The 13,070-nt window shown below is 43.6% G+C and overlaps 1 protein-coding gene across 1 annotated transcript in view; it reads right to left on the bottom strand.

The window, feature by feature from the left end:
• Positions 1-12,831, bottom strand: part of LOC311082218 (antigen WC1.1-like) — a gene marked incomplete at its 5' end in the record, with an annotated part of 30,623 nt that extends 17,792 nt beyond the window's left edge. Inside the window, 16 exon segments of the mRNA XM_084112952.1 lie at positions 151-210; positions 471-566; positions 665-865; positions 970-1,284; positions 1,467-1,538; positions 1,646-1,948; positions 3,827-4,144; positions 4,182-4,544; positions 4,637-4,951; positions 5,055-5,360; positions 5,509-5,823; positions 7,840-8,154; positions 8,596-8,632; positions 9,826-9,862; positions 11,196-11,331; positions 12,621-12,831. Coding sequence (XP_083969078.1) covers positions 151-210; positions 471-566; positions 665-865; positions 970-1,284; positions 1,467-1,538; positions 1,646-1,948; positions 3,827-4,144; positions 4,182-4,544; positions 4,637-4,951; positions 5,055-5,360; positions 5,509-5,823; positions 7,840-8,154; positions 8,596-8,632; positions 9,826-9,862; positions 11,196-11,331; positions 12,621-12,831 — 3,400 coding nt within the window.
• Positions 12,832-13,070: the final 239 nt, after the last annotated feature.

Here is a 13,070-nt window from a genome sequence, read left to right as displayed (position 1 = left end):
CTTATCTGAATTATTATGTGCTGAATAGTTTATATAATTTAAACTCTGTAACCTGCTGAGTGAATGTTTTTAATTAATTTAACATCCATTCATTTCTGTATGTAGAAGATTAGATTTGAGTTATATTGATTTATACTTGAGTCCTCTAACCTGAAAGAAGCTCATCAGCATCTTCATACCCAGAATGCTGTTCTTCAGAAAGGACACTTCCTATTATGGAGAAGTAATTTCCATAATTTTGGTTGATTTTGGCTGAATTTTGGCTGATTTACGATTGTGAACGTGTGTGTCTGATGGATCAGCCAATCGTAAATCAGCCAAAATCCCCACTTCCTTTGAATCACAACACTGTGTATTTTTCAGATAACACACAAAAGTCCCACAAATGGATATATGTGATTTATTCTACTCTCCGCTATGAATAAAGTGATTATGATCTCCTCAAATCAGACTCTATGACATTTACTCACCCCTCTGAGTGAAGAAACTCTGTCTATTAGTGGGTCTGTGATGAATCTCCTCATAAACGGCCTCAGTCGTCGTCTTGTGTCTCCTCGTAGAGAGAGCTGTGAGTGTAGACAGACAAACCTGCTGTCAGTTCACAACACATGACTGATCACACACTGAATAAGACACAATATGACAGTCTCTGGATCTCTCCTACCTCTCCTCATCACTCTGTTCTGCTGAATCAGTATAAGCAGTGGCACTAAGAGCAGTAAGAGCAAAACTCCCAGTACAACCACAAGCACAGAGAGAGACACTGGAGGAGTTTGTGGAGGAGTGACTGATGTTGAGCGCACTGTCTGAGAAACTGGAGGAGAAGCTGATGTTGTTGTGGCAGGAGAAGTGGACACTGACAAATCTGGCAAAACAGACACAAACACATTGGAAAAAGCAAATACACAAATATTACTAGCAATAAAATTATGTAAAAATGACTAATATTGCTCAGTGTTTTGCTGTGACCTGCACAGGTGAGTCCAGCGTGCTCTTTGTGGGAGCAGTCAGTGTGGTTCTTCAGGGAGAGAGGACAGTCCCACAGGTGAATCTCATTCCCTCTGCACTCGACTCTGTTCAGCCACACAACACCTTCACCAGCACCAAAGACTGAATTCCCATCAGCCCTCAGTGCTGCTCCACAACCCAGCTGCCTGCAGACCACCTGAGCATCGCTGATGTCCCACAGATCAGCACAGACTGAACCCCACACAGCGTTATGATACACCTCCAGCCTCCCAGAGCACTGGCCCAAACCTCCACTCAGTCTGAGAGGAACATGATCTAAATCACAGCCAAGTGGATACATTATTGGCCAACAGAGTTCTGTCAGAACTGAAACACCTACAGTGGGGCATGTCTGTGGAGTGATATTAAATCCTCTTGGTTCCCCAGAACTAAATCACATACATATATCACATATGGTTGTTATGATTTTTATGTTCTTCTAAATCAAATTAACTTACCTGAACACTGTCTCTGATGTGGAAATGTGGAGCATGACAAATAGCTTCTAGGGGACTCATGACTCTCCTGTTCTGTAATCACAAGTTGATTCAATATTATATATACACATTTTGTTTATATACAAAATAATGTCAACTGATTACTGTATTTTTAGAGATGGAAATTGCATCAGTCTTACCTGAGCAGGAGATTTTGGCCACTTCATCATTATTACAGTAGTTCTGTCCCCAGGGTGAAGATGGACACTGCCACAGATTTGAATCATGTGGTCGACATTTCACTTCATCCAGCCAGTTACGAGCTGATTTAAGCCTTGGTGTAGAATCAGACAAAGCACCAGATCTTCCACAGTTCAGCTCTTGACAGATCAGACTCGCTGTGTCTCTGTCCATCTTGTTCCAGCACACATTACCCCAGGATCCATTGTAGAAAACCTCAACATTCCCTTCACAGCCCTCAGTTAACCTGATCTCTTTAAACTCTTGATAGAAACATGAACACAACCTCAGATTTTATCCAACCCCATTCATTTCAACCACAAACACTTAACATAACATAACATATACTATATATATATATATATACAGTATATATATATGATAAGAGGAATGGCTTGTATATATATGATGGCCAATCTTCACTGATTTTACATTCCATCAGTAAGAGCAGAATGTGAGAAGGTTGAATTAGCAGAGACATACAACCTTAAAGGGATACTTCACCTCTGGAAAGATGAATGTGTATTTAAAATGGGTCATTTATGTAGTAGAAATGTGAAATTATTTTTGAATTTGGAGCCTTCTAGACTGAGAAAAGCCAGAAAATGTATTTTTGGCTCACGTGGATGAAAGACATCAACTCCCAGAATGCACTTGCTTCACTGACCTACGAGGCCACTCCCAAGCCACGCCTAATGGTAAGAGAGCGCAGTTAAACAACTAGGCTAGGCTACTAGTTAACTCGAAACTTAAAAGACGCCATTTTATCGTGAGTCTCCGTGACGATATCTGATATATGATTTCGAGATCGCCCAAAATGTCAGGGATTTGGCTTTTGCGTTCTACAGTCGTCATTCATTATATTTACTATGGCGAGCAGGACGAGGCTGAGGGCGTGAGAGCCGGTGGCGTGATTACTGATGAGCAACACCTGTGAGACGCACCGGTCCTGTAGGCTATCTCTGTAGGCTATACACTTGTTTAACGTGCATGTAAACACTACATTCAGATTCACCAATGGGAATGAATTCAGTTAGATTGAAACAAAAGGTGTGCATGTAAACAATTTGGACGACCTTGACGGTCAGACATGTCCGGGAAAAAGAGGATGGTAACCCCTACTACTCAGCTTTCTCTACAGAGCAAGAGCCTGTTAGCTTAGCTTCCAAAAAAAGATGGCTGACATTATTTGTACATTCTGAGAGTGAGATCCCACCCCCTATGGGCGGGTTGAAAACATGCGGAACTAGCTCCTACTACTGGCTGTGGTTTCTAGCCTCTGGCCAAAAACTCCTCCGATGACGCAAAATGACGATTTTTGAGTCAAAGGATTTTTTCCAGACAAAAAATACATAAATCTCTCGTCTCAGGGGGATATGAGGGAGGGAAGCACGGTAATTCGAAAATACTACAGGTTTTCTACTGATACAAAGCTTAATGCTAAATGCTGAAGTATCCCTTTAAAACATAGAACCACAGCTGCCCAACTCACTGCAGAATTAAATGTGCACCTCAACTCTACTGTTTCCACCAAAACTGTTCATCAGGAACAGTTTTCCTGAGGACAATGTCCTGTGGACATTCCCTACTGTGCTTGATGGGCACGTCACTGCCAAAGACAACGGAACCATTCTGGAGGACCATGTGCACCTAATGTTTCAAGCATTGTACCCTGAAGCACATTGTGCCGTGTTTTAGCATAATAACGCTACACACAGAAAGACTTGTGACAGAATAAATTGATGAACATGAAAGTGAAGTTGAAGACAGCCTGAACAGCCACCAGATCTAAATATTTTTGAGCCACTTTGGGGCATTTTGGAGGAGCAAGTCAGAAAACGTTTTCCTCCACCAGCATCACATAGTGACTGGTGACATAGTGAGGAATGGCTCAAAATCCCTCTGGCCACTATGAAGGACTTCTATCTGTCATTCCCAAGATGAATTGATGCTGCAAAAGGAGTCCCTAACACCATACTAATAAATTATTGTGGTCTCAAACCAGGTGTTTCAGTTCCACTGTAGAACCCCTGTACTGTATGTGTAACTGAAAAATGTTAGATATTCCCAAAAGATATTTTAGATTTAAATGAATAACTGAATAACAATTTTTCACAAGTTCACAACACTGAAATGTTTACCTGAGCACACGACTCCTACATCCTCCTTGTGTTGACAGTCATGTTTCCCCCAGCCTGGAGAAGAGCAGTTCCACAGGGACGTCTCATTCCCCTCACACTCCACCTCATCCAGCCATATGGGTCCAGAACCAGGACCAAACCAGGCTGGTACCTGCTGGTTACTGAGGGCCACTCCACACTGCAGCTGTCTGCACACCACATGGGCATCTTTAATATCCCAGGAGTCATCACACACTGTCCCCCATGAGCCGCTGTGAAAAACCTCCAGCCTCCCTGCACAGTCTCCCCCAGAACCCACCAGCCTGATGGACCCGCGACCTGATATTCAGAGAGAGGAAAACACATTATTGATCACTAACAACTGAAGAATCTGCCCAGATGTTGTTGTTCTCACCAAGGCAGGTGATTGACAGCTGTTGTGTGGAGCTGCAGTTGAGAGTTTGTGGAGAGCTGCAGTTCCCCAGATGAGCTTCACTCCCAGAGCACTGGAAGCCCGTCACACACTCATGACTGTGTTCAAGACTGGATGAAGAGGAGCCAGAGAAGTTCAGCACAGAGCCACAGCCCAGCTGTCTGCAGACCACAGAGGATTCAGTGAGACTCCAGGAGTCCAGCAGAACTCTCCTCCAGACCTGATGGATGGAAACTTCCAGCTCCCCCTCACACTGTCTCTCTCCAGACAACCGCACCAGACCGTCATGTACAGCCAGAGAGGAATCTGAAGAGAAGATCTCATGTTTTACTAAAATAAGAATTGGGTTAAAACATTGTGAAAAAGAGTATAATGCTCTCAGTGTCAAATAAGTTTACCAGAGCAAATCACTCCAACATCTCGTCTATGAGAACATTCAGCTCGACTCCATGAAGAGACGAAACATTCTGAGAGTTTTGTTTCATTCCCGTCACAATCAAACACATCAGCCCAGATTTCACCACCTCCTTCTCCAAACCAGTCTGATCCCACAACAGACACAGCAATCCCACAATTCAGCTGTCTACAGAGAACACTGGCAGCTCTCATATCCCAGCATGCATCACACACTGTGCCCCATTTACTGAAGTACTGACGCTCCACTCTTCCAGAACAAGAGTCTGAACCGTTCATCAGTTTGGCCTCTGTGTAACCTGAATAAATAGCATAGAGGTTAAAATAAAGTATAATGCAGCTGACAGAGAACATATACTGTTTCAAATACAAACAAAAAGACACTGAATATTTATAATTTACCAGAACAGATCAGACCAACATCATTGTCACTGGTACAGCTTTGTTTGTGTGATAATGAAATTGAGCAAAATGAAATCTGAGACTCATTTCCTCTGCAGTGAATCTCTTGTGTCCACATCTGAGCGTCTCCTTTGCCAAAAGCATCTTCTCCCAGCACCTGTACAGGAGCCCCACAGTCCAGCTCTCTACAAACAACCTCTGCATCCTGCTGGTCAAAGGCAGCGTCACACACTGAAACCCACGACTGATCATCAAGTATCTCTAACCTCCCAGAGCACAGGTGAGATCCATTAACGAGTCTGGAAGCTTGATGACCTGTTGTTAATATTACAGGAATGAGCAGCAGACAAAAACAAGTACTTGATAGTTAAATACAACAAACATACAAACAGTTTTTTAAAACAAAATATTCTTTATGTCGCAACAAATTAATGGGCAATGTTTAATTATTCACCCGAACAGATGACACCGGCATCATGACTGTGAGTACAGGCATGTATGCTCCATCCTGCTGACCCACAGTTCTTCAGTGTAGACTCTGATCCAGTGCAAAACACAAGATTCATCCAGATTGGTCCTGATCCTTGTCCAAAATGAGCATCACGCAGAGCATCTACAGGTTCTCCACAGTCCAGCTCTCTACACACCACTCCAACACCAGTCATATCCCAGCCATCACCACACACTGTTCCCCACTGACCTCTATGAAGAACCTCCACTCTACCAGCACAGCGACTGTTGCCACCAACCAACCTCACATTCTTTTTATCTAAGTGACAGAAAAATACAGATAGAGACTGTGGGTGCTTCTCCATAAGCACACTAGTTCGCACATCAGTATTTTGTGTACACACATTCGGCACTGGTAAAGCACACTGGCTTACTACACATTTGGACACTGATTTTTCAATTCCCGGTGATATGACTAGGTGCTTGTGTCATAAAACGTCACCACTGGTATTTATCAAGAACACACATAACATCTTTCTGACATTTTTTATGCTGTTTAAATTATGTTATGAAATATACTTTGATTGTTGTTATATATATCTGCAACATTTTAGACAAATTTTAATTATAAATATTGCTGCAAGCAGCAATTATCGGGGCCAAGTGCAAAGAAGAAAATAAGACATGCCAACATGGCTGGGAGTGTCAGACCAACTGATGCAAGGAGCAATTAAAGACATTTTAAGAGGATTTTAGGCAAAATGTCTGAATATCATACATACAGTCACTAATACTATGATTTAATGGTTTATCACTTTCGACCAATAGGTGGCGCAATTACGAAATTGATATGGTGTGGTCAGAGTGAGGTGAAAATCATAAAAACAACCATTACAGTTGGTTTTATGACTGTAAGTCATTGTCTTCAAATGCTATTGAAGTTAGAAACCTGATGTGTGTGTACCAATTGGGTGTGTACCAATATTGTATGTAACTTTAGAGACGGTCCCTAAATGTGCGAATATCCAGTGTCAGGCGAACTTATGCCAGTATATCACTGGGAAACGCTTAGCGTGAAACTTTGCGCGTTACGTTCATATTCTGGTCCATCTGCTTGCCTGTAGCCTATTAATATAGCCTACATCCCCAATAAGGTGGGAGTTTGGTCTTTTATATCACTGTATTTTGTCCATTGTGTTACTTTGAGTGTCCTGAGACCGCAGGGGAATCCTGGAAAGTGACATATTGAGGGAATCCCCAGTTATGCAGCACAGCCAAATATTACCATTTTAGCCAAATTATAAATATGTACTACACTGTTCACTACCTATCTACTGATGTTTATACTGACATATTATTAAATAATGATTTGTCTTTTCAAATCTTCCATCCCATGTCATGATGATATTGTGTTGGTTTGTGCGATTTGTTTTGCACTTAACAGAATTTCCATTAAAGGGAACGTAGTGAGCATCTAGTTTTTGGAGTGCATTGTAGGATTTTTAGGGAGCGAACATTCCAGTGAACTTGAAGGATTTTGTGATTGAGACAGATCTTAAAATGGCTGGCTCCTTGGTCAGTGTTCAGACTGTGAAATATGAAGCTGACTGAGATGCACCCTATTAGTAAAAGGTATGATATTACTATATTCTTTTAACTCACCAGCACAGATCAGCCCCTGGTAATGATCATGTGAACAGCTGTTTTTGTGTAAGGATGTTGGACAGAGGTGAATCTGAGACTCATTTCCTCTGCACTGAATCTCTTGTGTCCACATCTGAGCGTCTCCTTTGCCAAAAGCATCTTCTCCCAGCACCTGTACAGGAGCCCCACAGTCCAGCTCTCTACACACAACCTCTGCATCCTGCTGGTCAAAGGCAGCGTCACACACTGAAACCCACGACTGATCATCAAGTATCTCTAACCTCCCAGAGCAACTCGAGTTTCCAATAAGCCTGACACCTGAAGTAGCAAGAGATAAGAAATGTTTCAATTTTGTTTATCTAAAGGTGTGTAATTCTTGTCATTATTGTTCTACCATAAAGCACCACTTATTAATGTGAAAGGAGTAAAATAGTCAAATTACTCAATCTCTCATGTCAATCCATATCATCTGACTTTCTTTTTTTTACAGAATACCCTGGTACTCTTTTCAATATAATGAGAGTAAAATAAGAAAGAAAAAAACATTGTGTGCTCTACAGAACAAAGTCATAGAGGTTTGAAAAGACACAAAGTAAATGATGACTGATTTTTCATTTTTGGTTGAACTTTCCCTTTAAGGCAGTTGAATTATCAGTGATGTAAAAACAGTGCAGGGTTTGGAGCAGTTTACCTGAGCAGATTACTCCTGCATCTTTTGTATGATCACATTCATAAAAACCCCAATTTATTGTTCCACAGTTCTTCAGTGTAGATTCTGATCCCGAACATAACTTGCGATTTGTCCAGATTTGTCCTGATCCTGGTCCAAAATGAGCATCACCAAGAGCATCTACAGGTTCTCCACAGTCCAGCTCTCTACACACCACTGCAGCTTCAGTCATATCCCAGAAATCATCACACACTGTTCCCCACTGACCTCTATGAAGAACCTCCACTCGACCAGCACAGTGACTTTGACCACCAACCAGCCTCACTCTCAAATTGTCTGTAAAATAAATAAAAAGGGAGTAAAGACATATGGACAAAGGAAAAGAATGAGGAAAAAAGCATCACACTAAGAGAAAAAACTATGATAAAATTTACTAATATTTAGTGTAGTCTAATATTTAGATTTTGGGAACATTACATTTGATTTTAGTTTATTTAAAAAAGCCTCAAACCTGCACACACCAGTCCAACATCATTTTCATATGAACAGTTGTTTTCATGTGATGGTGATGTTGGACAGAAGTGAATCTGAGACTCATTTCCTCTGCACTGAATCTCTTGTGTCCACATCTGAGCGTCTCCTTTGTCAAAAGCATCTTCTCCCAGCACCTGTACAGGAGCCCCACAGTCCAGCTCTCTACACACAACCTCTGCATCCTGCTGGTCAAAGGCAGCGTCACACACTGAAACCCACGACTGATCATCAAGTATCTCTAACCTCCCAGAGCAGCGAGAACCTCCAACCAGCCGGACTCCTGAAAGAACAACACAGGAAAAAACAAAATTAAAGTTAAAGAACTTCAATAATGAGTCAGTCATATAACCAAATAACCAATATATCAATCATATAACAAGAAATCATAATTTCCTTTATATTCTATAAAGAAATATATTAATTATGAAAATATATTATACATGTCAGCAAAACTTTTTCCCAGTCCAAAAGGACTTGAAAGTAACCTACAAAAACAGCTCATATACAAAACAGTGTATAGTTATTGTTACTGTAAAAATCTAAATGCATTACATGACTGCCCACATTTCAACATTTTCATGTCAACAATGTCTATGAATGAACCCTATCAGGGAATTACACTAGAATGTAGAGTTAGAAACAAGCTTCTAAATTAATTTTTAACAAGGTCTCTGATTATTACAGTCTGACCTTAACAGTTTGTGCTGTCTAAAAGAAGCTGGAAATGAAATTATAACTGCTTTTGGTGCAATTGACTGCATTTGGTACAAAAATCCAAGACAGAATTTTTAGCTTTAGCTTACCTGAACAAATGACTTGAGCGCTCTTATCAAGACACACATCAAGATCAGTTGGTTGTATGAATCCACATTTCTTAAGTGTAGACTCTGATCCAGTACACATTGCATTTTTCATCCAAAATGGTTTTGATCCCAGACCAAAATGAACATCATACAGAGCATCTACAGGTTCTCCACAGTCCAGCTCTCTACACACCACTGCAGCATCAGCCAAATCCCAGCCGGCACCACACACTGTTCCCCACCGACCTCTATGAAGAACCTCCACTCTACCAGCACACCGACTGCTACCATTAACCAGTCTCACATTTCTTATATCTATGAATGTAAGAGAAAAGGCTATTGTAAATTTAAATTGTTATAATAAAATGAAATGAAATGTGCTTTGTTGTACTTTGAACTGTTACCAGTACACAGCAAACCAATGTTGTGCTCATGTGAACAGTTGTTTTCATGTGATGATGATGTTGGACAGAGGTGAATCTGAGACTCATTTCCTCTGCACTGAATCTCTTGTGTCCACATCTGAGCGTCTCCTTTGCCAAAAGCATCTTCTCCCAGCACCTGTACAGGAGCCCCACAGTCCAGCTCTCTACACACAACCTCTGCATCCTGTTGGTCAAAGGCAGCGTCACACACTGAAACCCACGACTGATCATCAAGTATCTCTAACCTCCCAGAGCAGGGAGAACCTCCAACCAGCCGGACTTCTGAAAGAACAACACAGATCAACAAAAGCATGGCTTATTTATGGGGCTTCAAGATAATGATACATAAAAGCCATTCTATTTTTAGTCTTATAATGAATAAATAATGTAAAAACACAAAAGAAAACCACAAAAAATATAAAAATAAAATGTATTTATTATTATTTTAAAACTTCTTTAGAAATTAGAAGCAGTCACAGCTGGTGCAATGCAAAAAGGTGTGAGGACTCAAGTGCTGGAGAATGATGTTTATTATAAAAGAAAACAAACACAAAACAAAAAGCAAGAGGGGGAAAACATAACTAATAAATACAAAACAAAAACAGAACATGAACGTACTGAGAATCACGGCGAATGGGAAACATTAGACAACGTACGGACACAGACTGCAAACAAGAGGGGACTTATAAAGGGAACTAATCAGAAGGGAACAGGTGGATGAACTCAAACAATAATCAGATAACAAGGGGGAGGGATCCGACAATGACCCGAGCACATGGCCCAAAATAACAAAACATCCATGTGCAGCACAAGACAGGACAGGCATGTGACATTACCCCCTCCCTACGGAGCGGCTACCAGACGCTCCATAAGACCAGGGCGGGACGGGAGGGACAGACCAGGGCGGGACAGGGGAAACAAAACACTTGGGACGCCAGAGCGGCCCACAGGGTTCGGGAGACCAGGGCGGCCCGCAGAGTTCGGGAGGCCAGGGCGGACCATAGAGTTTGGGAGGCCAGGGTGGAGCAGGCTGTGCAGACGGCCAGGGCGGAAATGTCAGTCCATCTGGCGGCCAGGGCGGAGACTTTCCCTCGGGCGGCCAGGGCGGAGACCTCCCCTCGGGAGGCCAGGACGGAGACAACACTTCAGAAGGCCAGGGAGGAGACGACCCTTCAGGCGACCATGGCACAGAAACAGGGACAGGAACGGACACCGGCACAGGAACAAGCACTGTCTCAGGAACAGGAACAGGCACCAGCTCAGGAACAGGCACCGGCTCAGGAACGGGAACAGGCACCGGCTCAGGAACAGGAACGGGAACAGGCACCGGCTCAGGAACAGACACCGGCTCAGGAACAGACACCGGTTCAGGAACAGGAACCGGCTCAGGAACAGACACCGGCTCGGGGGGCGGCCATCTTGTCCGGAGACACCAGCTCGGCGGCGGCCATCTTGTCCGGAGACACAGGCTCGGTGGCCATCTTGTCCGGAGACACAGGCTCGGCGGCGACCATCTTGTCCGGAGACACAGGCTCGGCGGATGCCATCTTGTCCAGAGACACTGGATCGGCAGATGTGACGTGAACAGTGATGTGACGACTCTGGATCGGCAGACGTGCCAGGACGCTGGGCTGGCGCCGGCAGGGCGAGCAGCTTGGGCGGGGCCGGCAGGGTGAGCAGCTCGGGCGGGGGCAGCAGAGCGGGGCGCCTGAGCGGCGCGTCAGGGATGGCAGTCACCTCCGGGATGGTCTCTGGGTTAGGAGCCACCGGACAAGTCGTTAAGGAGGGGTTTCTCTTCCTCCTCCGTCTCCGGACCACCGGACTCGAGACCACCGGACTCGGGACCACCGGAGCTGGGACCACCGGAACTGGGACCACTGGAAGTGGAACCACCGGAACAGGGACCACCGGAACAGTCACGGAGGGAGTCTTCCTTCTCCTCCTCCGTTTCGGGACCACCGGAACTGGGACCACCGGACTCGGGACCACCTCCCTGGCAATTCTCTCCCGATGGCGAATGAGACCCTCCACCATCGCCCCAAAACTGACCCAATCGAATGCTCCTCTCCGCTGAGTCCTCATGTGGTCGGTACGTTATGTCACGGCTGGTGCAATGCAAAAAGGTGTGAGGACTCAAGTGCTGGAGAATGATGTTTATTATAAAAGAAAACAAAAACAAAACCCACGAGGGGGAAAACATAACTAATAAATACAAAACAAAAACAGAACATGAACGTACTGAGAACATTAGACAACGTACCGACACAGACTGCAAACAAGAGGGGACTTATAAAGGGAACTAATCAGAAGGGAACAGGTAGCCTAGAAATCTAGACGCACCCTAGCGGCAGCAAAATGTATTTTGCATCCAGGTGGGTCTAGCAACTCTCAATAGACCTTCTAGCTGCAAAAACCTAAATTGGGTCAGGCCAATCATGTCGCTTATAGAGTAGGCGGGGCGGGCTTAACATATGACGACAGAGTTGCGACGGTTACCTGCCTGCGACTTGAAAACAAAGAATGACGGCTGCTGGAGAACAGTCTTTTGAATCGGCTTTGTCCGCGACTCTGGAGGACTTGGAGTTAAGTTTTTCTTTAAGAAAAGAGCAAAGAACATTCTTTAAAAAAGGAAGATGTGTTCGTCGTTTTGCCGGCCAGATATGGCAAAAGTTGAATGAATCTATCAACTAGCTCCGCTGTTGGGAAAACGCTCTGGTTGGTTGAAGCGCTGTCCTATTGCGTGCAGAGGGAATTTGAAAGACAGCCGTTTATCCCGCCCCTCGGAGTGAGCGTGTCTATGGTGAGTTGCCAGACTAAACATCTTGATGTAGTCTGGCTTGCCAGGCTAGGGAACAGGTGGATGAACTCAAACAATAATCAGATAACAAGGGGGAGGGATCCGACAATGACCCGAGCACATGGCCCAAAATAACAAAACACCCATGTGCAGCACAAGACAGGACAGGCATGTGACAGAAGCCAATCTGGAAATGCAAAAAATCTTACAAAGATATTAATTTTAATATGTAAAATACTTTACCTAAGCAGATGACTCCAGCATCTCTTCTATGATCACAGTTATGTTTACCCCATCCTAATGACCCACAGTTCTTCAGTGTAGACTCTGATCCAGTACACGAGACATAACTCATCCAGATTGGTCCTGATCCTGGTCCAAAATGAGCATCACCAAGAGCATCTACAGGTTCTCCACAGTCCAGCTCTCTACACACAACTGCAGCATCAGACATATCCCAGAAATCATCACACACTGTTCCCCACTGACCTCTATGAAGAACCTCCACTCTACCAGCACAGCGACTGTGACCACCAACCAGCCTCACATTCACACGGTCTAAATATTAAGCAGTAACAATGAGAGATGAAAGATGAAGGGATGAGAGTTAAATTTATAGCATTACAAAGTGGGTCAACTGGGAAAATGGGACACATACGTCTGAGTATTTAAAATGAATATTCAGAGTTCAAT

Source organism: Abramis brama, assembly GCF_963993115.1.
Source record: "Abramis brama genome assembly, chromosome: 4".
In the NCBI taxonomy this organism is placed as follows: Eukaryota; Metazoa; Chordata; class Actinopteri; order Cypriniformes; family Leuciscidae; genus Abramis; species Abramis brama.
This window is presented reverse-complemented; position numbering and strand designations above follow the sequence as displayed.